Source organism: Sphaeramia orbicularis, chromosome 5 (genome assembly GCF_902148855.1).
Source record: "Sphaeramia orbicularis chromosome 5, fSphaOr1.1, whole genome shotgun sequence".
In the NCBI taxonomy this organism is placed as follows: Eukaryota; Metazoa; Chordata; class Actinopteri; order Kurtiformes; family Apogonidae; genus Sphaeramia; species Sphaeramia orbicularis.
The window spans coordinates 31825666-31850726 of NC_043961.1; the positions used below are offsets into that span (position 1 = coordinate 31825666).

The following is a 25061-nucleotide window of genomic DNA, read 5'->3' on the forward strand; positions in this document are numbered from 1 at the left end:
AAGAAAAAACAAAATGATGATAATATGAGACTGAAGACAGTGAAGGCCAGATGAATAGAGGTGGACAGGGAGAGATGATCAAAGTCAGAGTAAGTCAAGGAAAGATTGTGGAAAAAAAGAGAGACACTTACTGAGCGAGACAGACACAGAGTGTTTAAGTGCCCTTGACATTTGTCTCTGGGCCTTGTGCCTACTCTTGTCAGTAACTGATTTAACTGGGCCAAGACTACACCCCCACATTGTGAAGCAAGCAAAAAAAAAAAAAAAAAAAAAAAAAAAAAACAACACTTTTGACATCTCACATACTCTAGGGGCCAATCCCATAATAACCTTTGAAAGTAAATAACAATCAAGCCAGATTGTGCATAGAAGCTAAAATGTGTTTAAACCTGATGACAAAGTCATTATCCATTTCACTAACTGACTAAAAATATGTTTACATGGTTTAAAGGGTAGAGCACAAGATGGTTTCATAAAACACATGTTGTGTATATGCGGCATAAATTACATTTGAGATTAAATAAATAAGACCAGTGCATTAGCTTATATGGTATTGTGTTCCCTTTTGCTCAAGTGGTCTCTCTGACATTGATTCTGAGGAGTGCCACAAGAGAGGATGTGTGTGTTAAATATTGATGTACACAGAGAACTCTTTCCAGAAAGGTTTCCACATATACTTAGAAACATGACTGACTGCAATATTTCTCCATATTCTTGGACTGATGATGACTGTGATCAATTGCAGAAAAATTAATGGTGAAAGACACAGATCCAGAAAGACAATACTTAAAGAAATAGAAAGTCAGGCTAGCAGCTGAAATGCACTGCAGTAATGAGTGAGTTATGACAGCTGAGGGCCGGTCTCACCTGATTCTCCTCATGAGTGACTCTCATCTGCTCCTTAAGGATTGATGTGCGTGCCGCCTCTTCTTTCCGCATTATCCGCTCCTTCTTCAGTTCAGGACTCCAGAAACTCTTAATGCTGTTGGTGGAAGATCCCAACTTGCTGTCCTTCAGGTCAAGCTCCCTGCGCAGCATCTCATTCTCCCTCTGCATCTCCCTGAGCTGGGCCTGCATCTCCAGCAGCTCCCCCCCACTGCCCCGCACCGCCTGCCTCAGCAGGGCAGAGGGCACCCCCTGGTGGTGGTGGGGGTGCAGCATGGAGAGGGAGCCCAGGTCACTGTAAGACAGAAGGTCAGCATGGGGCAGCCCCACTGAAGCGATGTTAGGACTGCTGCCCATGGCTGTGACGCGGCCCCCGTACATGGCCCGACTGGTGGCGCGACCCAGAGTCATAGTGCCTTTTGGGTAGGTGGCAGTGGAGCCCACGCCCTCGTGGTCACTCAGGTACATGGGTCCTGAAGTAGCATAGGCAGCGTTGAGGGACTGGATGTTCTCCATGGAGAGCGTCTTGCCCCCCGCACCACCCCCGCCCCCACTGTTGGCCCTCCGATGGCCCAGTCTGGGGGACCTTGGCAGGCGCGGGGACCGTGCGGGGCTGCTCTCTATATGGCCTACAGCTCTGGCACTGCCGTACATGTCCTGTGAATCGGCTGTGTAGCCACCAGAGGGTCCTTAACAGGGGCACGCCAAAATGAGACTGCTCTGACTCTTTGAACCACTCATGGGTGACTTATTTCATGTCTTAATAGGTGGAGCACATCAAAGTCAGATCTGAGGAAACAGGAAAGAGGCACCTGTTAGAGGAACAACAGTTGTGTTACATGAAAGACAAGGGAAAACACCTTAGAAATACACACACATGAAAGAAGACACAGTCCAACTTGGAGCACAAACACACAAAAGCTGGTTTTTAACTTTAACATTGTAGGAGTGAATATCTGCACTGTACTGTCAAAAGCTCCCACAGGACTTCAGAGCATTATCCTGTATTTTCTACTGGTCAACATTTATCTCAATCCCATTAATGCAGCTGATAAAATCTGAGAAAACAGTGCAGATTTATGACCATGCATTCTATCAGTGAAATAACACCCTAATTAATACATGATACCAGATTAAAACAGTGAAAAGAAAGATACTGTGACAGATAAACTATGCAATAGCTGAATTTATGGAATATTAGTAATTTTTAAAAAAATATATAGCCTGGGGTTTAATCATTTCAGTTCTCTTTTTACATTAGTGGTTATTAGTGTTTTTTTAAGGGAACAGATTCTTTACATGCACTAATGATCTGCAGACCTTGTTAATTATGTGAACATGATCATTCCCTAGATGATGAGCTTTTCTCATTTTTCCTGCCAAGTACACAGTAACATTTGCAAAGAGGTTTTTTAAGTGTTCAGAAGTGAAAAATGATAATATATCCCACAGACAGAAGAAAAAAACACTGTGAACTGTTACAGTAAAGAGAGAAAGGTCTCCAGAAGACATCGAAATGCACCTTTGTTTACAAGTGTTAAAATAAATTTAACTAAATGCAATAAAAATCTAGTATGACATATAGTTAACATAATCAGCCCTACGGCATATGGCCTAAAGTAATCCTCTGCTGCAGTAAACTGTCTCATAAACATATAAAATGCACAAATAAAACAGACCAGGGACTGATGATTTTATATAGATTGGTGCTGGACTAAGTATGTTTATTATAGGCCTAACACTGTATGAAATATATTTTAACAAAATACCATTCTCTTCCAAAAAGTCACACTAGTTTAAAGGACATAAATAAAAGAGACATTTTTAGAGACTATCGCTAAGTCACATTTTTAATTAAAAGCTTAAAAATAAAATACTGCTGTTTTTAATGAAATGAACTGCAGATCCTCCTGGATGACAAAGAAATGAGAATAGGGGTTTAATCTTTAATGGTGTAATAATGGCTCTGCCCCCACATGTAACCCCGAGCTTCAGTATATAACAAGATAAATCACAATCTATGATATATTTAAGTATCACTGACTGGAGGAGCCATCGCTGTAGATATTTTTAGGTACAATAGATTATGACTACAACACTGGAGAAAACGGAACTTATGATGGTCGTTAATGCCACAGGTTGTCACGCCTTTAATGCTATTCGACTTCCATTTTTGGACAAAAAACTGTGTCCTCGGTCAAAGTGAATCATATTTTTTCTCCTTTGGTGACACTTGCTGCTCCAGCCCAGTTTCCATGGCGACTGTGTCTGGGTTTACAGAGATAAAGCACCTAAGTCAGAAGCGTAAGTTTCCAAAAGGTGAGTGGAAAACGTGGTCAAATCTGAATAGTGTGTGTTGCAGCGGCCATATGACATCCTCCAGGCTTTATTTGAGATATCTCTGCAAACAGTTTCTAACTTCATGCATTTTCCCCCTCAGACAGACGCATGAAATTACAATTCAAGGCACAAAGAACTATGTGACAACGGTTCTCCTTGATACATTGAGATTCAGTGAGATTTTGGTTGATGGAAACCCTCAGCTAAACTTACAGAGCGTCATCTGTGAAGAAACACTCAGCTGGGGGCAATCACTCAGCCAGCACAGGAGGTCAGGAAGGACACTACTGCTTCTGTTGGTTATATTAAGTAACAAGTGTCTGGAAATGGGATGTGAGTGTACAAATATAAAATGGCAGAACAAATCAACCTGGATTGTACTGGACATGTTTTGACTTTGGGAGACAGTGACAGCTTCAATTCAGGTGTTAAATATACAAACATGTTCAGCAGAAACAAATGCAGCTACTATTGTCATCAGTGGTCAGCTTTGCAGAACAGGTCTGTGAAGTCTGGTCAGAAAAAAATAACACTCACTGGACTGAAACAAATACAGGATACCATCAGTGCATTGATTTTGGCGGCTGTGTTTGCACCTTTTGTGTTAGAATTTACACTTATTCGTTTTTGGGGCTGTATTGTAGTAATGTAGAAAGGCAGTGTCAAGGAAAATATCCTGGGAAACATCTGAGTCACTGTTTGTAAAAGTCTCTACCGATAAAAGTTATTTCTTAGTATTTTTTTTTTCTTGCTGTTGCCAGAAGTTGTCATGGTTTTGTAGACGTTTCCCACATCCCCACTCACTGACGCAACAGTGATTCATGCAGTGACTATGAGGACACTACCTCATCACATTATATTATGTTGCCTTGAAAACTTATTTAGAAAATCACATTCAAAAACCTCATATTAAAGCTGACACATGCTAGCAAGTGTACTCAGCTATATCTGTGATCCAAATGTAATGTACAGAAAAATACATCTAATTTGACATTAAGGAAAAGTTATAAAAATAATAGAAAACTGAGCATGGGTGTGAAACTGAAACTTCTCACTTTTTTATATTCTTATTCTTTTTTCTTACTAATAAAGGCATGTGTAGCAGGAATATATGTTAAGGAGCCCTAAAGACAACCTTAAAATTAATAAATATTAATCAGAACCACTAAACTGCTTCATAATGTAGGGCTACTGAATTGTATAGTAGGTTTTTCTGTTATTCTGTCCACGCAGTGACACACCGTCCTATCACACGGATGCCCCACATTCACATCTGACAGACTCAATGCCTTGGAACAACTGCTGCCCACTGAATTAATTTGATAAAGGAAGTGAAAAGCAGAGGTAAATAGGAAAAGAGTTCTCATCGATGCCATGACAGATGCAATCCGATTGTACATTCATTTAGGTGTAATAAAAAGAGCCAAACATTACTCATATCGGGTTCATTTTCAGCAAACCCTGCTATACTGTATAAAGCAAATTCACGTCAGAGTCACCATTGCATCAGCCAAATCTTAAAGCACTTTGCTCGGGGTGTATGGGGCAGAGGGAAATGACCAAACTGCAATAAGAGAGTATCATATTATAGCAGAAAAAGTGATAATGTTGGAATAGCACAAAGGATGCCAGCTGACAAGGCCAGCTGTAAGCCTCCACCCCTCCCCCACTATAGAGTTAACTTTACAAGAGATCCATCAAAAGAGGAATATAGTGAAATGAAGTTGCAGATTTAATCCATAATATTTATGTTAAAGTTATTTCACCAGTTTTGTCATCCATATAGAGTAGAATAGAATAGAATAGAATAGAATAGAATAGAATAGAATAGAATAGAATAGAATAGAATAGAATGCCTTTATTGTCATTATACATATGTACAATGAAATTAAGATACAACTCTCTTGTGGTGTGTAGTGCAAAACAGTTTAAAAGAAAAGTGTAAATATATATCGGCTAAAATTTACTTAGGGGGTCAAATGAGTGGCTATTTTTGTCAAAAAAAAAAGTTGTAAGAAATGCATAGAACTGTGTTGAAATAATGCTAATACATTTGTGCACAGACTACTGATATTATTTGACAGTGGAAGCTATATTTTCAGAAATATTGGATTTTGAATAGCACGTGTATGTGAAAACTTTTGCTGGTGGACGGACGTGACAGTGGACGGATGTGACATTACCCATGATGATCTGGTCAGTACCAGTACTTTATTAGTAATAAACTTATATACTTACTATTGCTAATTATCCTCTTATTCATAAATGTTAGTATTGTGGATCTAAAACAATACCAGCTGACACAAAAACACTAAATGTGGCAGTGGACGGATGTGACATGGTTGTTACAGATCCCATCATACTGATGCTCGGCAGCCATGTCACCGTTTACACTAATGATCCCTGTGCAAAAACTAGAATCATAATTATTTATTGTATAGTTTATCATCATACTAAAGAGTAAATAACAATATAGAATTGTTATTTCTTTATAAAAATGCTTATTATTAGAAAACTGTTGACTTAAAAAGTGACATGTGACATTCTTAATGTATGTATTTGCATAACATAAACAGGATGGATCAGCACCATACTCCATATTGCAACCTGTAAAAATAAAACATGTGATATGTAGTATATAATCTTGTAAGAAAAAATGGGGAATCTAAAAGAATGGAATATTTGTTTTTCAGGTAAATTCAGTTAAAATATAACTTGGCCATTTGTTACATGAAAATATAGCATTAATTGTGATGAAATTGGACATTTTTGACCTGAAAACATAGTTCATATGACCATCAACATGTTGCAACAGAAATGAAATCCTGTAAATTTGCAGAACTTGCATTTACCAACACGAAGTTCCTTTGGGGATTCACTTATATTGATTTCTTATGCACAAAGACATAAATAAGACCTCTAAGCAAATTTTACACAGAAAAAAACAAGCCTGTCAACCAACCAAGAAACAGTACAGATAAATATATTGCACATATACTAGTGGCTCTTATAGTTTTAAGCCACTGAGTCAGATATTGGGTTTGTTTTGCAGATATTTGGAAATGCACTCCCTCTTTCCCCTTTGATTAGATCTCATCACGCAATTACAGTAACCTGTCCAAGTTAAACCCTGATCCCTTTCCAAAAAGATGCCACTATGGGCCAATAAAGAAATAATCACTGGCAGTTGTGAAGGCAGTAGTGCGGAAACGGAGGAGAGGATACAGATGTTCTGAAGCAAAGATTTTCCACAGGCGGTGCTGAGTATATCTATGAGGTCAGCGAGATGTTTTCTCTGAGCCGCCGTGACATTTTGCAAAGCAGCATGCAGGCATTTTGCTCCTATACTCTAATAAAACTGTCGTGACTGAAACTATTAGTTCACTGCACCTTGTAGAAATAAAAACCAGGAGATCCGGCTGGGAGAGGGCGCTTTGGAGGTTAGAGCGCATGTCTAATTGGAGAAAATGAGAGCATTTTATCTATAAATAACCTTTTGATAATGGAACTATTTCACATTTAAAGACATATCAATCCGGTAAGTGCGGTGCAGGCACAACCACTTGAACAAGTGCAACACATGCAGCCTCCTCATCACGTATTCTACTACAGAGCCCTGACGCCTACAGGCTTTTACTGACTTCAATGCTTGGTAGATTGGGCAGAAACAGAAATGTAGGCCTAGATGTTAATGTGTTACTTACTCCACATGACCTATTCATCTGAACAGAATTTCTAGCATAGTCCTTACGTGTAAATCTCAAGTGTCTTAATAATAATAATAAAAAAATAAAATAAATGCACGCCTGCAGTTATTCAGTAAACATGCTCTTGTGGATCACAATAAGACGCATGACTCCATTAAAGCAGTGTGTTTGAATGTGTGCTGTGTTCATGTTTGCTGTCAGATGTGTAGGTTGAAACAGATTTGATGCAGCATAGGAAGCAGGGCCATGCAATTGACAGCTCATTGGGCCTACATTTTCGACGGCTGAGCGTGGTGTGCGTCGGGCACCTGAATCCCCACACCAATGGAACATTAGTCTAAGCCACCGTGGGGAAGCCGACTGAAACCTTTATTTTGAAATACGGTGCTGCTCTATGGTTTCAACGCGGCTTTAAAATGCAAATTCTCAGATATCAAGTGAGCACTGACTGGCTGTGTCTATGCAACCAACGACCACGGAACGAGAAGGCTTATTTAAACGCACACAGCCTGGGTTTTCCGCCAAGTCGGTCCCAATACGCAAGAGAAAAACGCAAGGACACTACAGGATTATACAGGCTATCGGTTCATTGAGAAGATCCGGACAGACACGGTGAAAAAAAGGCAGGAAATATACCTTTATCGATGATAATTCCTCTCCTTCGCCGCTCTAGACGGCATCTTGTCGCCTCCATTCACCCCAGCAGCCTCTCTCAGCATCCTGCGCTGTCATTGGGCAGCGGACGCGCTCTCTCTCCTCCTCTCCACACCAGGGAGCAGCATCACCACTACTGCAAGTGGCATCTGGCAGGAGGGGATGGGCGGATGGGATGCGGTGAGCTGCCTCCACTGTATTTCACATCTTGAACGGAAATCAATGACCGTGTCTACTCTTATTAGCTGATTTTTTTCTGATTTATTTTATTTGAGCTTTCACCTTTTAAATTACACCTCCACACGTCATCGGATCACCCTTGCATCCAAGTTTTTACAGGTGCCCGGAAATACTTCAGCTCTGGTGTATGTACAGTATATAGGAATAACTTGGAAATTTAAGCAGAGTTGCATCAGTCGTGAAACCTGTGGGTGCGTTAAGATTTTTTTGCCCTAAAATTAGTCTGACAGGCACTCTATCCTCCCACACTGTGAACCACCCCCTGTCGAGCCAAGCCCAGGCTCTGTGCGTGTTAAAGATGGCTAATGTTAGGGTTATCGCTATGGAGAGGCCTGAGGTCTGTTAATCCCACTGGAGGAGGGATTTGCAAGTGCTGCCTCTCAGGCTGAGCTCTGGGCAACAGTCACTCACTCTCATCACTCCTGTGATTTCTTGCTCCTTTACTCTGACTCACTTTGATTTAATTCTTATTGGCTAGGCAAAAAAACAAATCTAGAGAAGTCTGCTTAAAGACTTAAAAGAGCACATAAGTGGATCCAGTTTGCAGGGGTTCAGTCACTCAGGAATGAACACATGATTAAATGTTGTGAGGTAGCCTATTGGGTCATTCTATCCCAAATCAACCAGATTTCAGAAAGCGCCCGGCATGACCCCCTCAGAAAATTCTGAAAAAATTCACACTTGTTCACCTACCAGATAAATGAACACATCCAAAATTTTAATGTCATATCTGTAATAGTTTAGGAGATACAGCCCTTTGAAAATTAATGTTTTATTTTTTTATTTTGCAAATTTGCTTTTCGGCCAGCTTTGAGGAGTTATATCTCCTTAGGTATTCAAGCCACACTGCTGAAACTTACTGTCTGGGGTGAAATCCCCCTGAAAAGACCATATTTTGCATCAAAATAGTTGTAGGTGCCTCCTTGTTTGGTCCATGAGGCCTTGAAATCAGGCAAAAAGGCTAATTCTTTAAAATGTCCTCTCTCTTCAGGCTTGCACTGTGCCATAATGGATGAACGTAGAGACCTAATTTATTTTGCATGGATTCTTATGGTCAAGATGCAACAATATACTGCAAAAAGACTACATTTCAATGAAAAGTGTTGCTGTGAGGCAATGAATAAAATGGGTCGATTTCAATTTTTTCACAAAAATACTCTTTATTTGAGCACCCATATTACCATGTGGCCAGGTAATGAAAATTTTGAAATTTTTACCATGTCTTCATATATGTTTCAAGATGTTGTGCACAAAATTTTAGCTTTGGGACTTAGAACTGGTTATATATATATATATATATATATATATATATATATATATATATATATATATATATATATATATATATATATATATAAATATAATTATTATTTTTTTTTTTTTTTTTTTTTTTTATGTGGGGTCATGTGGGGACCATTGGTTGAATTGCCATGGAATGACCCTAATATTTGATATGTTACAAAAGATTGGACTTTGTTATGGTCTTTTTTTTTTAATTCATGTTTAGGTAGTCTGTCATTTTACATCAAGAATGTTACACCCCAAAAAACCATTTACATACTATACTGCTGGGGCTTTTATAAAATAGTGAACAATATTCAGGCTCAGAGCATTATGAATGTAACTTGCTCGAGGCTGACCGGAGATCCTGGGAGAAGCACTGTCAGAGGAACTTGTGTTACAGCATGACTCAATCTAAACTCATAACATCACACATCATGACTTCACCATGAGGTGAGTATGTCCTTCAGAAGTGTTCAAACTGACATCCCTGCAGGTTTTTCCCAAAACAGAACAATGTCCCCCTCACTCCTGTCTGCCTTGGGGCCTCCTGGAATTAAGGGGACTTTCTCCCATTTTGCATTGTAAACACTGATGCTAAATGTGCTTGACAGGGCCCAAAGGAGAAGCATCAGCATTTCTGTGTCCTGAACGCAAACACACAAACACACAAACACACAGACTGTTGTCGTCGTCCTTCTACTCACTCGGCCGCTTTCTTTCCTATATGTATCCATACAATATACTAGAGCCAGAACGTAGAGAAGGGGACTAGTGTGGGACCACTGCGCTCCAGTTCACCTTCTGTTTGCATCATGAGATCTCGGTAACAGGTTGAGTGCTGGCTGGTATGGTTGGTGGTCCCTTGCAGGGCATCAGAGGCCACACAGGGGCTTGGCTTGTGTTTCTTCACACAATTTGACCTACAATATGTTCATATGTGTGGGGTCAGTGCTGAAGCAGAGCCAAACCTTTCATATCTGTCTCCTTTTTAAGGCAAGGCAAGGCAAGTTTATTTGTATAGCCCATTTCAGCAACAAGGCAATTCAAGGTGCTTCACACAGGACATTGAAATACGACAAGGGAAAAAGAAACACATTTAAAACATTATAAAACCCAAAAATATAAACACACACACACACATATTAAAGTAAGAGTTGCAGTGCAGAGTTTCAAAAGAAAATATAAAATTTAAAAAGTAAAAAGCCTTTTAGTCAAAGGCAGCAGTGAACAGGTGAGTCTTTAATCTTGACTTAAAAGAACTCAGACTCTCAGCAGACCTGATATTTTCTGGTAGTTTGTTCCAGATACATAGAAACTGAATGCTGATGTCCATGTTTAGTTCTGACTTTTGGATGGAACACAGAGCAGACCTGCACCAGACCACCTGAGTGGTCTGGATGGTTCATACTGGACTAGAAGGTCTCTGATGTATTTTGGGCCTAAACCATTCAGTGCTTTATATGCTAACAAGAGAATTTTAAAGTCTATTCTCTGAGAAACACGGAGCCAGTGTAGAGACCTGAGAACTGGAGTGATGTGGTCCACTCTCTTGGTCTTAGTGAGGACTCGAGCAGCAGCATTCTGGATCAGCTGCAGTTGTCTGATTGACTTTTTAGAAAGACCAGAGAGGATACTGTTACAGTAGTCAACTCGACTAAAGATAAATGCAAGGACCCTTGATATCAGTGTTTGATGAATGCAAATACACTGAAACATATACTGAAGTATAGTTGTTGTTTGTTTGTTTGTTTGTTTGTTTGTTTGTTTGTTTGTTTTTTTATAGATCTAACTTGACAATGCCACGACAATAGAGTTATTGTAATATTTTTAAAAGAGAGTGGCTTGGGGTTGTTGTTTCGTGAGTACATATGCATTCCAATCCAAAAAGAACTTCAAACAAAACACCTTTTTTGAGTCCAAGTAGCACTCCTTTTTCAACATTGTTTTCTACCTGAATGCAAATAATACATTAGATTATAAGAAGTTGTGGGGAGGGTGTTGGGAGTATGTGTGCATGTAGACATTATGTATATTTTATGCATGAACCCCACCCCCCTTTATTTTTTTATTCATGTTTGTGACACTAAGTATACCTGGTTTTGTATTTTTTGTACTTTTTCATCTCTGTTTTGTTTAACTCATTAAGACACAGTGCTACATTTGTGGCAATTCCCAAATGAATTTTTCTTTATATTTAAAAATGTATTAAATGATTTATCACCATTTATGATAATATCATCCTTTGTGATTTACATTTTTCAGTGTAAATCATGTATTGTCCTATATTTAAATCGCTGATCATGTAGTCATTCGTAAAAACTAAGAGTAAATTCAAAGGTTATTACATCAAAATACAGAAAATTTGAAGAAAAAGTGATTTTGTCAGCAAAATACTGTATATCATTAAGTGAATGTAAAAACAAGTGTCTCCATCCACTGCAACTGATCCAACTCCATGAGTTTTACTGGTGAATCAATGCTGTAGAAGATGACAGTGTTTCCACATTCACTATGGAGCCTGTGAACGTCCAAATGGGTCATATCTGATGAACCATGAAAAGATGATAAACTGCATTTTACACCAATTCTTTACATGTATTGATAGGATTAGTGGATCAATAGGCATTAAACAATTTAGATCAGTAGATGGTTATGGTCCCCAGTGGCTGTTTGGGTCTTTATGGGTTAATTAGGTGAATATAGAAAAAAATATATATATAATTGCAAATAAGAATAAATACAATTAGCAGCATTGTGTGATTACATTAATAAAGACTTTTTGTAATGTATTTCAACATCTTCTTCTATAACAAGTCCTGATCCTCACTCACTCACACACACACACACACACACACACACTCATGAATCTGCCTCACTAATACAATTAACCCTTTCATGCATGAATTATTGTTTACATTACATTACAATTATTGTTACAGTAACAGTATGAATTCCAGTGTGTGGGATGGTGCATGCACTGCAAAAATCTAAATCTTACCAAGTGTATTTTTCCCATTTCTAGTCTAAATATCTCATCACACTTAAAATCAGACATAATCACCTAAAGAGGAACATTTTTTTGTTGAATTCAAGCAAAAAAAATCTGCCAGTGGAACAAGTGGAAATGCTCTTGTTCAGATTAGTGTAAATCAGATTTTCCAGATCTATTGTCTCTAAATCAGTTCTTCTATCTCACTGAAAAGTTCCTCTGTAGGTGATTGTGTCTGATTTTAAGTGTGATGAGATATTTGGACTAGCAATGGCAAAAATACACTTGGTAAGATTTTGATTTTTGCAGTGTGAGTGTCCACTGTGTTCGCTGATATGGAACTAAAACAATAAAATCCATGAATATACAAGAGAACAGCTGTCCACTGTAGTGACCACTATGCATGAAAGGGTTAAATCACACTCAGATCCTTATGTACATACACTGAGCACATATGAAAGCTCACATAAAATACCAAGTTTTGTGGGTTGTTTTTAGATACTGATATTTTCTGAGGTGACACAGCAGTGACTTACAATCAAACCATTAGAAAGCATAAAGGCCTGGAAAGGCTTGTTTCATTATTAAAGGGTTGAGTATTGATTATTCAGTCTTCGTCTCAGAAGCAAGCAGATTGATGCTGTGAGTGACAGGTGAGGGAGGAGAACCTGAGCAGCCAGTTTTCCTTCAGTCCCATTCATTCGTCATTTACCTCAGCCGCTTGATGGATCTCGACATGTTTAGGGCTAAATGAGTTGTGGGTCTGCTCTCTGCTGGCCTCTTGTGGTGTGGTTTGTACACACCTATCAAAGTCATGCTGATCCTCAATCACTTGTGAGAACTGATTTTACTTTTCTGGTTTTTCTTATATCTTAGATAGAAAATGGAATTAATTGCTTGTGAAAAACTGCAGATCTGTAACTTGTAATGAATCATCCTTCTCAGATGAGTAACCCAGCTCTGGAAATGCATGAGGGCAGAGTGGATTTGACAGTGACAGAATAATTGATTTGCTGGATTAGTGGTCCTCGCTTCTCGTCTTCTCCTGATTTCTTCCACTAACCCCTCAACATGTCACTGTTCCCGTCACTTGAGGATGAGTCACAAAATCACATTTTCCTCTGAGGTCATCACTAATGGAAATAACAAGTTAATCTTCGACAGCTGAGGCTCACCGTCATGGCTTTCAGGAAATAGATGAATGTGAGAATTTAAAAACCCAGTTGAAGTTTAATGGCTTATGTCTATGCCCCTAATGAGAGGACATCTAGGTCAAGTGACCTTTAACTGAAGGTAATGATAATACACCATTAAACCGAGGACAATAACAATAACCCATTAATCAGCATTCTGCAGACAAACATTCACCTGGTCTGCATATGATGGTAATAATTAAACAGTAAGTATTAAGTAGTAGATAGTACAGACCTTCACTTATATGTGTGGCAGGGGTTTTATATATCATGATGTTAAATATTCTCTTGCAGAGTGACCTGAAGAAAAAAGGCTGCTGTTAAACTGCCTACCAGACACTGCAATAAATTATTTTTAGAGCAAAGACAGAGCACTTAAAGTTTCACAGTGCTCTCATTGATGGGTCGTATCAGTTAATGGAGAAATTTCAGTGGTGTTTTAACCTTTGTATGTCTAGTTCTCTTTGTCAGAAATCATATCTCGAGTAGAATTGACTGCTTGCTTCACTTGAAATGGGTTTTACATTGGGGTCACCAGCATTTTCAATACTTTACATTGAAGAAAAAACAGAATCTTGATCTTTAAAATCCCAACGCACAGCTTTCTGAGGTTTTATAGAACAACGTTTTAAGCTTTTATAAATCATTCCCAGTTTGGTTTGCTGCTCAGTGCAGATTATACACAGAGACTGACCTCATTAAATAAAATAGTGACCTTCTTTAAGCAGCAGAGCTGGGTGAAAGTTCATTTAAATCTTCGTGTGGTCTTTGACTGTGTATACCAGGCAATTATAATAGACAAGATTCAGGATTAACATCAAGGACATATCACTTCCCTTGGAGACTTCAGTGTGTTTTGCATTTAGAACTCCACATTTTATCAGTAGTTATGTGTTCTGCCTTACTGTCCTAAAATACAACATACTCACTATATAATGGAGAGTCTTCCTATATTAGATATTTTTAATGATCTAGTCAGATTAAATGTCTCTGGTTTGTCTTTCCACCTTAACGCTTCATAGTCATTACATTGATAATAAGGTAAAATGTGTCTTCATTTAATGCTTTATTTTTATAGTGTTTGCTGTCAAAATTATTACTGTGGTATATGTCATGTAAGCAGCACTTTAATTTTTAATGTTAATGAATGAATCAGATTTTAAGAGACCTTAAAGATATTTTAAAGTTGTGTATATTCATTTGTTCTGCTGTACATTCAAATTCTGTGTTTAACCAGATGGGGGCAGCCAAGATCTGTAGCTCTGACCATTAAAGCCTCTACAGCTGTATGCTGAAAGCAGGAGGAAAATGTTACATGTCCACATATCCAGTCCAATAAACCAGTAAAAAAATGTCTAATAAATCTAAAACCTGCCATGTGGTATGAACAACTACATGAAAAACAAGTCCTTAGGTCAATACAACAACAATAGAAGACAGATGGATTAAAAGAAATAATCAATAATCCTTAAAAACTTATCCATAACAAATGGTGCCAGGCACAACAAACCCCGCCCCTCGCAGGTACTGTAGCTTATTTTAGCATGGATCCAGCTGATGTCATCATATTTATGCATGTGCTGATATCAACATATCAATTGCCTCTATATATGTGCCAAGTTTGGAGTAAATTGAAACAAAATTGATGTTTTAATAGATGTGAAATTTCGCCCATTATAAGTAAATGGGAGAAAAAAAGCTAAAAAAGTAAAATAAAAAAATTCATAAAAAATTTGAACTTTGACCTACTTTTCCCGGAATGTGATCGCATCTATTCTGGGTCACTAGCAATCTATAAAGCTAATATGGTATGAATTCAACAAATAGTTTTGCTGCTGCAGACATGTGAAATTTCACCCATTATAAGTAAAAGGGGAAAAAAAGATTTAAAAATTCATAAAAAATTGAAACTTTGACCTACTGTTCCCAAAATATAATGAGATCTATTCTGGGTCACTGGCAATCTATAAATCCAATTTAGTATGAATTCAACCAATAGTTTTGCTGCTGCAGATATGTGAAATTTCACCAATGATAGGTAAATGGAAAAAAAAGATTTAAAATAATTCATAAAAAATTCAAACCTTTGACCTATTGTTCCCAGAATTTAATCACATCTATTCAGAGTCACTGGCAATCTATAAAGCAAATTTGGAATGAATTCAACCACTAGTTTTGCTGCTACAGACATTTGAAATTTCACCCATTATAGGTAAATGGGGGAAAAAAAGATTTAAAAAATTCATAAAAAATTAAAAACCTTGACCAACTGTTCCCAAAATGTAATGAGATGTATTCTGGGTCACTGGCAATCTATAAACCCAATTTGGTATGAATTCAACCGATAGTTTTGTTGCTAGAGTGTTAACAAATAAACAAAGAAACAAACTGAACCAAAAACAATACCCCTTAACCTCCCCTTTGGGGGGGTGGGGTAAAAATCCTAAACTCTTCCATGACATATGATGGCAATATTTTCATAACAACTCACATAAGGCCTCAGTGTTTATGCAAGTCTCCTCTTAACACCAAGGCCAGTTCCCTTTGTGACAGTACCTTTAAAGCTTTCTGACAGCTTCACTTCTCAATCCTCCATCATGTGAAAATGAGATACTCATTTTACATTTCTTCCTTGTAGAGCTGAAAATTCATCAGACAGTTATCACAAGTGGTGCAATATCCACATTGCAAAAGTTACAATTTTCCTTTTTTTTTCTTTTTTAACCAAAGTAAAATCTGTCTTAACATACCATTCTAAACAAAACATCAAGGTGAAAAATGATATTCTCTTTATATAACAGACAAGTTTGTTTAGCACATACCTATTTAAAAATGCCACATGCCACATTATTTTCACATTTTCATTAAAAGTGAAATAAATGACACATTCACACATTTTTTCCGCCATGTCTTTCAGCTCTATTCTGCTGTCATATTCACAGTCATGGAGGCAGTAGACCAATGTTAAAACACATATTTGTATCTTTATACAGTAGTCTATGATCACTATAATACAAGTACTATTAAAAATATACAGGGTGGGGAAGCAAAATTTACAATGAACATTTAGTTGTTTTTTATCAGCAGGCACTACATCAATTGTTTTGAAACCAAACATATATTGATGTCATAATCATACCTAACACTATTATCCATACCTTTTCAGAAACTTTTGCCCATATGAGTAGTCAGGAAAGCAAACGTCAGAGTGTGTGATTTGCTGAATGCACTCGTCACACCAAAGGAGATTTCAAAAATAGTTGGAGTGTCCATAAAGACTGTTTATAATGGAAAGAAGAGAATGACTATGAGCAAAACTATTATGAGAAAGTCTGGAAGATACTATTAAAGAAGAATGGGAGAAGTTGTCACCTGAATATTTGACCGTGTGAAGGCAGTTATTGAGAAAGAAGGAGGACACATGGAATAAAACATTTTTTATTATGTAAATTTTCTTGTGGCAAATAAATTCTCATGACTTTCAGTAAACTAATTGGTCATACACTGTCTTTCAATCCCTGCCTCAAAATATTGTAAATTTTGCTTCCCCACCCTGTAGCATTTTCATCCACATTACATTACACCTATTGAGTAATATCTTTAAAAGATATCTCATTTTTCTCCTTGGTTTGACACACATTGACTCAGAAATACTCACACCTCCATCTCTCCCTATGCATTGGCAAACACTTCTTCTCTTGCCGCTCCTGCCTTCCTACCACCCACACTCGGATAAGTCATCACTGCCTCAGTGCGTAAAGCCTGGTCTTATCTGAACAGTCTCGTTGCTGTCGAGGTCTTACTCTTGATCTCTCCTCTGTCTGCAGGAAAACTACTACACAAAGCGTAGTGTCTTTATCGGCACTGGAAGGAAAAGGTGACACATGTGCATAAAGACTGAAGACAATCACCATGATATATTCCATTTTCTTTTTATTCTTTTCTCTGTTTGGAAATTGCAGGGTCAATATTTTTCATTAATCACATTACTTGACATGATGCACCAAAATTTACTCTATCTGTTTACAGGAATACACTGAATAGAACACAAGGTTTCACAATGGATACACGACTGACGTTTTGCCCATTGCACTTACAACAGTGAATGACATTTTCCAGATTTTTTGTTTCATTTTTTCCTGCTTCTTCCTTAACCCTCGTCACCGTGCAGATCACATCCATCTCGCTGAACACCTCCTGATAATCTGACAAAGGCATTCTTCTCTGCTATTGCCATGGAGGTTTTTTCTTCTTGTTTTACAAACACAATATGTATAGAAACTCTACACAGACCGGATATGTTTCTGAATACAGGTTTTGTTCCACTGTCGTAAACAGTCAATACAAGTCAGCCACATACACTATGCTTATGCAATAATAATAATAGTCATCATCATTAGTTTCATCATCCTCATTATTGTGGTAATAAATATTCTTTTATACACAAAAGTTGGCAGCAAATACGGCATGGGGATGCACATGACAGCCGTACTCAAAACTCAAAAGCTGTACAGAAGAATGAATCTGTATTTACAGTAAGAATGTGTGTCTGTCTGCCTTTCTGTTTATCTGGACGGCTGCACTGAAGGCTGTTTTATCTCATGCACCTCATATCGACCAGATAGCATCTCTACCTCTTTGTTTTTTGGATACAAGCTTACAGATCTGACACAGTTCAGTTGGAGGCAATATTACGCATCCTCCATATTTCTGTGTTTCATCAAGCAGCAAGTGCTACCAGTCAGGCTTGTGCTTTCAAAATGACATGCCCTGATTTTGTGAAAGACTGGCTGAACATTTTGCTCATCAATATTCTCTACATTGGCCTGTGAAAGTCAAGGTTTGTTAGGCAAACCTCGGTGAAAACATGCCTCGCTTCCAGAGTATAAGAGCTAATCATGCACCTTTCCAATGGCTTGGCTGCTGAGTGGTTTAATCAACGATGAAATATCCAATAGAAGCATTCCATTCACCCCACAGGTTATACTGACACCCAATATGTACATTGACACATATTAATGAGAAGTGCTGACCATCTGTATCACAGGTTTATAGCAGCACGGACAGTCACTGCAAGCCAAACACTGAGGAGCCCAGGTCAGCCAAAACGCACAAAAACTGAATGAGGGCTTACGAACAGCCAGACAAAGCCAAGCAAACCCATGCTTCAAAGCAACATGATGGTGAACATTCAAAACCGACAGTCTACACAGTTTACCCTTTGGCAACAAGTCCCCTTGTGGGGAGTGAGGGGTCAAAACATGCCACGAAAAATAAAAACAATTCTAGTTCAATATTCAATATTCAAATTCATACAGACAAGTTGCTAAGTAAAAACATTTTCATGACCTTTTTTTTTTACTATTTAAGTTCATAATTTTGTTGTTTTTTGTGAATACAATGATGATAATAAACTGTTTTAGGCTGAATCATTTCCAGGTTCAAAATGAGTCATTGCATAGAACATTTGAATTGATAATTGCTTTCATCCTCTCTTGTATCTGCATGTGTGTCTGCATGTGTGTGTGCGTGTGCATGTGCGTGTGTGTGCAAATATAGGCAGTGGTCCCAGCTTGTTAGTGAGAGTATCTTGATGGTAAATTCGTAACCTCAACCTAACAGGTATTTTCAGTGACGAACACAATTAACCTTGGCTAACTGGGATGCTCAGTGTGTAAAGTGTATGTGGATATGTGTGTGAGAGTCTGTCTGTGTGTGTGAAACATAGAGAGAGAGAGTGTTTGAGTGTGTACCTGTCTGCATGCTCTTATGCCATTGAACATAACATGCACGTCTAGACATGGTACCATCGTTGTAAACCCTCTGACAAATTGTATTACGGCTATTTGTCGACAGATGTGTTTGATATTTCCCATCACTAATTTAAACAACATTTATACCATTGTGCTATATACCATTTTCTGCATGCTATTGCTTTTTAAAATTAACAAGCAAATCATCTGATGCAAGAAAACAAAAAAATCAAATAAATAAAAAGTGAAAAATATAAATTTTACAGAAGAAAAACACAGACAACAACAAAAAAAAAATCATTGGAAAGTGATCCCATAAATACACAAATGACAAATTTACATAATTAGATCTTTGATTCTGTTTATGTACATACAATAGTATACAGTTGTGTAAAAAGAAATGCATGATGATATGGACATTTTAAAACATATGAGGTATACAAGTAAAAACGTGTACTGAATAAGGCTCTCCATTCAGTGAATATCAGGCAAAAATGAAAAGAAAATAAAAAGATGAGATAAATCAATAAAAAGGATAAAGTCCCAGAGGGCTCTGGGGCTCTGATTATAATGATGGCTTTGTGATGGCTAATAAAGAGCCGTGGCCACTCTTTCATTTGGTCCTCTCATCTGTGTGAATCTCACACTTGTGGGCACACTGGTAGTAATTCCCTTCCCTAAAAACCTACAGTAAATGACTAGTGGCATCTCATAGGTGGTGAAAAAGTATTAACATGGGCGTCTTTTTTCAGTTTTTCAAACTTTTGTGCGTGCATTCTCATGTCCACATTTACACAAAGCATTCTGTAGACACTAAAACAAAAAAAGGAGAACTGAGAACACATTCAAAGAAGGGGTTAAATTCCCTATACTGGAATGTACTGTAGAGATCAGAGAAACCAAGCATTCAAGGACTGGTGGAGTCAGGTTGGTTGTCTTTGCCGTGATACACCTTGTCAACTCCAGGTATGTCGTGTCATGTTGTGGGATAATGTCACTCTCTTTGGTACAGGGAAAACCTATGAAATTTGGTGTTTTTCTCACTTTATTTTGCATGAGGAGTCTCTGAAGACATCAATCAGGAATCGGATATCCTTGCCAGATGTGCAATCCTCAGACATGACTGGCATTCCAGTAAAATCACCGTAGAGGGCGCTGTGAAGGTTCCTTTGTGGGCAATAAGGGATATGCATGGCTGAGCATACTGAATTTCTCCCATGATACACAGGTGCTTCAGTAAGATCCCACTAGAAGAAGAGAGGAAACGGGACCTGAGCCCTCCCTCCCCCTTCTTCCTCAGCTTCACACACATCCTCATTATTGACTGATGTCCTCCTGAATGGATGACAGAACAAATATGAATGTTAACACAAATACACTTATTGTTATTGCACAAAAGCAGTTTACATGAATGCATAAAATAAGTGGAAACAAAAAGACAAGGATGGTTTAAATATCAAAAATGTTAAAAATAAAAAAACATAAATACTTCTGAAAATGGCAAAGGTTTTGCTGTTAGCAGAGTCTCTTACAGAGAACACTGCAAAGCCCAAACCCCTCAACTACTTTTATGCTCCAGCCTTCTCCCCCATACTTTACTGAGTCCAACAGCCAATCACAGACCTACTGGTATTGGCAGTAATCCACTTGACTGAGCAGACTAGCCTGCTACTTAAAGAAGCACTGAGTCGGTTTATCTGTTTCCTCCAATGACTCCCCAGACTGACCAAAGACATGACTAGGACAGCAGCTGATATTAATGCAAGTGTCATCATCTGCATAAAAGCTGAATGACAAAACAACTGAATGGGCAACACTTCATTTGGAGTATGTGTTTTGAGAGAAGCTAAATAGAAGTGCATTGAAATCAGCTTTATGTGCTCTTCTGTGCTTGTGCTCCATTGAGCAGAATTAGCTGATTAGTTCATTCTACCATGTAATGAGTGATGCTCACCCTGAGTCATGATTCTGTGTGCCTGCATGCGCTCTTGTCCCTGTTTGTCTTTGCGTGTGCGACATTAAAGCCAAGCCACAGTTATCTCTCTAAGGCTAATTATAGTCTGGTGTGCTTGGCCCAGATTATTGGAAGTGAGTGGAGTCAGAAGGTAAACCTTACTAGTGCTGACCTCCTTTGTTCTTGGCTTTGGGCTCTCACCTTTGCAGCAGAAAGTTCAGCAGACTGTGACTTAGGATTAACCAGAATGACACAGCATTGAACCAAAAAATAGTTCAATCAAATAAAATATCAAAAAATATAACATAAAATTTAGCTAGCCAGTAAAATGAGCTGCACAAATATACAGCATAAACATGACCAATTACACATTTGTACCTGTACCTTTGCATGGACACTGACTGTCATACTGCATTCTATAATCTTTTAACCTAACCAATACTCTTATAACTAAATATCTAAACTCAGCACTTTTTCCTAACATTAAGCTGTACAAAAGTCTAACTTTAATTGTTTGAAGGCCAACCCAAAGTCAGGATCTAAATGCAAAATCTCCTCACTCAACCTGATTCTAAGAATGACAATGATCAAAGACAAAGACCAGAAAAAAATAGTTTTAGAATGTAAAGGTGGCATCCCTTGGTAAATGCAAAATAAGAGAAAGCTCACCACAAAGTGCAGGGTTATAATCACATGAAATGCTGACTCAATAGCTCTGTTTATTCTGCTCATTAGAAGTGACAACAAAACTACTATGGGAAAAGACAGGAGAACTACTTGACCTTCTGTTTTTTTGTTTTCAATGTTTCATCAATACCAGAAATACAGTCGCTGCTATGGAAATGGTACAGCATCACATATACATAGATGTGACATGGCAGACCTGTGTCATGCAAGTAGTTAAAAGTTTTCTCATTGTGACTCTTTAATTTTCACTGGGCTGTAAAGGGATGAGTATACACACACATTCATCCAGGTGCATAAATGTGTATTGGATGTGAGTGCCTGTTACTTACTTTGCATTGGTCCAATGAGGCCACAACACAATCATTCTGCAACTACAGTTCTGTCAAGGCCTCCACTTACTTTTAAGCCTCCTCAGTCCTCTGCTCGTGTCTTCTAACACCGTGCTGACAAAGCGATCATCCTTATTTAATTCCCTTCAATTGTATACCCACGTCTGGGGAATTCAGTGCTGACAAGGCACCCTTTGATTCCGACTCTGTTCAGTAAATTGGGGTAAGGGAAAGGTACAGCAGATCAGTGTGAATATACAATCAGTATTTAATGAGTCATCACTTCACCTCAGTCTTCTCATTATGCAGACATGGATGATGCTAATCTATGTAAATATCTAGCTGATAAAATACTTAATCCATTAATCAAAGTGTGACAGCGGTCTGTGTTTTCACAGTGTAATATATAAAACTACAACTCATAAAGTAAATCTGAAAGTATTGACAGTTTAACAAGTTACTAGTGCACTAGTGCATGTGTTTTATATTACAAAAGTGTCACATAAAACAATAATCAGATGATTAATTTATTTAAAAAAACCTTTTCCACAACACTTCTATTGGACAGCAGGTCACAAAATGTCAGTAACCTAGTCAACTCCCATCTTTATACTTAATTATGATAAACACCTCCACAAAAAAGTTTCTTCTGCTTCTTTGATTTATGAGCACTGTCACTATCAAATAAATGCATAAATGAAATGGAATGAAAAAAAAAATTCTGCAAGACATCAAGGAGGCTTACTGAGAATACTCACTGGTGCATTCAGGGTCTCCCTTCATTGAAATGTATTTAATGCAATTTCATAGGTTTTTCCAGTACAATGCCACCGATCCATCTCACTTCAACTGAGCACACCCTGAAAGAAAAGAAAAATGCATGCGACACAAACAAGTAAAGCAAGGAACACATGCATTATCACTGGAATCAAGTAGCATAAATGTATAATGTGTTTTATTTGTCAGTTGAATGACTACATTGGATTGTACTTTTTTTGTGTGAACTATGTTGTTTTATGTAGAGACTAAAGATGGAAATTAGCCTCGGCTATAATCTTGCGTATTGGCACATATTGTGTTTATTAATATGCACTGTCCCTTTGAAAAATAAACTTCAACTTCAACTTGAATCCACCCTTTAACAATAAGTAAATCAGACCTTCTGTCGATAAGCAGTTTGGTTATCTGTTACGTCAAAATTACCTCTGAACTAAATGTTTAAAAACTAAAATCATCTGAATTGGTAATACATAACTTTAATTAAAAACAAAAGAACAAATTACTTACTATCCTCTCTTCACTTCACCAAAATGAAGTGAACTTCTTTCCGAGGCCAGTCAAAGCTGTAAAAATGACAAAACGAGAAGAAATTGTGAAATTGTAACTGTAAATACAGAAAATAATTTTTTCTGTATTAAAACATACAACAAACAACACTGGATATAACATTAGCAATCTGACTATTAACATATTTATCACTGTACCATCTCCCAGTTTTCCCGCCTGCTCTGCTGCCCCTCCTTGCAGGATTTTGGAGAGAACATTTTCCCCTTCAGCAGGGGCCTGTCCTGCTGCAGCACTGCCGATACCTCCAGGTTTGCTGCCAATCCCAACGGGAGCAGCCTTGGAGCCTGGAAACAACAAAAACATAATCATCACATATGTTGTCATTAGATTATAATTGCTTTATGGTTCATGTTCTTGGTGGAATTGAGACTTTACCAATGCCTGTTAGAGGTGGTGTAGCTATTTTGGTAGGCTGAGGTGCTGTTGGGACTCCAGTTGTAGCTTTCATTCCCGTGGCAGCTGCTGCAGGTGTAGTATCCATTTTTGCCTGGTATTTATCAAAGACAAATATGGATTTAAGATAAAATGTAATTTTGCTGTAACACAACTTTTTTTATTTGAAATGACATGATTGAATTAAGAGCATTAACCATGTATGACTATTTTTCTTGTATGATATAATTTTTTTTTTTCTGTTGAACACATTACAACACATTTTGTGTTATACACAGATTTCTTTCATCATAAACGTCAAACATGTTCGAAATCTCCTTAAAGTCCTTTTATTTAGTCAAATCAGGCTTAATTCTGCTTACCGCTGTGGTGGCTGGCTGCCCTGCTGCAGACCCCCCACGTCCTGGTGGTGGGGTTTGGCCAGATTTGACCTGTTGCTGTGCTGGTCCTCCTGCTGCAGTGGTGGTTGCGGGCTGGCTGATTGGAGGAGTCTGGCTGTGCTGCGGTGGTTGCTGCTGCGGTTGCTGTTGTGCACTCTGCTGGGCCTGCTGTGTGCCATCCATTGGTTCAGAGCCTGGATGTCTCAGAGCCTGACCCTGACCACCTGACCGCGGCTGGCCAGCATGGCCCTGAGATGGTTGTTGCTGCTGTTGCTGTTGTTTGGGCCCAGCTGCAGCTGGATCCTGCCTCCTGGATGTTGTGCGGTCTCCTTGCGACCTCTGGCTCCTTCCTCCAGTGCCATGATGATGACTAGAGGGTGAGTCACGAGAGAAGTCACCTGAGTTTCGGGGGCTTCCCGTCGAGGAGCGGGAGTCGGGCCTTCTCTGTACAGCTGAGGAGGAGCTTCTGCCATCAGAGCGACCCGATGAGTCTTTGGGGTGGGTCCTGGAAGACCGAGAGGACCTAGGATCCTCTGAGGAGTGACGGGAAGAGCTGTGTCTTCCAGAGCTGCTGCCGTGGTGCCGATGTTCCCGTGAGGTGGAGGAGGAGTGGCGCTGCTGGCTGTAGTCATCCTGGGGACCATATTCCTCTGGAGGTTCATCATAATCATGGTAAGTGTGTTTACTACGTCTACCTGTAGATGAATGACTGCCACTTCCATGGTGTCTTGATCGATCAGAACGGGCCTCCCGTGGCTTCTCAAACCAATCAGTCTCCTCTTGGCCCAAATGATAGGCTTTTAAAACCAAAATAAATATTGTCAGTCAACTGTTTGTTTGTTTTTTCAAGAGGAGTAGCATGCAGATTGGAAGTGATGCACAGTGGGAAAACATGCTTCACATTCCTGAGCCATGCACATTTCTTG

At 38.5% G+C, this 25061-nt stretch overlaps 2 protein-coding genes across 7 annotated transcripts in view; both read right to left on the bottom strand.

Moving 5' to 3' along the window:
- erc2 (ELKS/RAB6-interacting/CAST family member 2) overlaps positions 1–7684 on the bottom strand; it is a 47994-nt gene extending 40310 nt beyond the window's left edge. For all 6 annotated transcript variants that reach the window (XM_030133454.1, XM_030133452.1, XM_030133453.1 and 3 more), the window contains exons 1-2: positions 7569–7684; positions 868–1674 (exon numbers count right to left, since the gene is read on the bottom strand). In XM_030133454.1, the coding sequence (XP_029989314.1) occupies positions 868–1539 (672 nt within the window). In that variant the 5' untranslated portion in view covers positions 1540–1674; positions 7569–7684. The remainder of the gene's footprint in view (positions 1–867; positions 1675–7568) is intronic.
- Positions 7685–17210: 9526 nt separating this feature from the next.
- bsnb (bassoon (presynaptic cytomatrix protein) b) overlaps positions 17211–25061 on the bottom strand; it is a 75433-nt gene continuing 67582 nt past the window's right edge. The window contains 7 exon segments of the mRNA XM_030133575.1: positions 17211–20380; positions 22086–22221; positions 22774–22875; positions 23303–23358; positions 23500–23646; positions 23738–23849; positions 24118–24932. Of these exon segments, the coding sequence (XP_029989435.1) occupies positions 23318–23358; positions 23500–23646; positions 23738–23849; positions 24118–24932 (1115 nt within the window). The 3' untranslated portion in view covers positions 17211–20380; positions 22086–22221; positions 22774–22875; positions 23303–23317.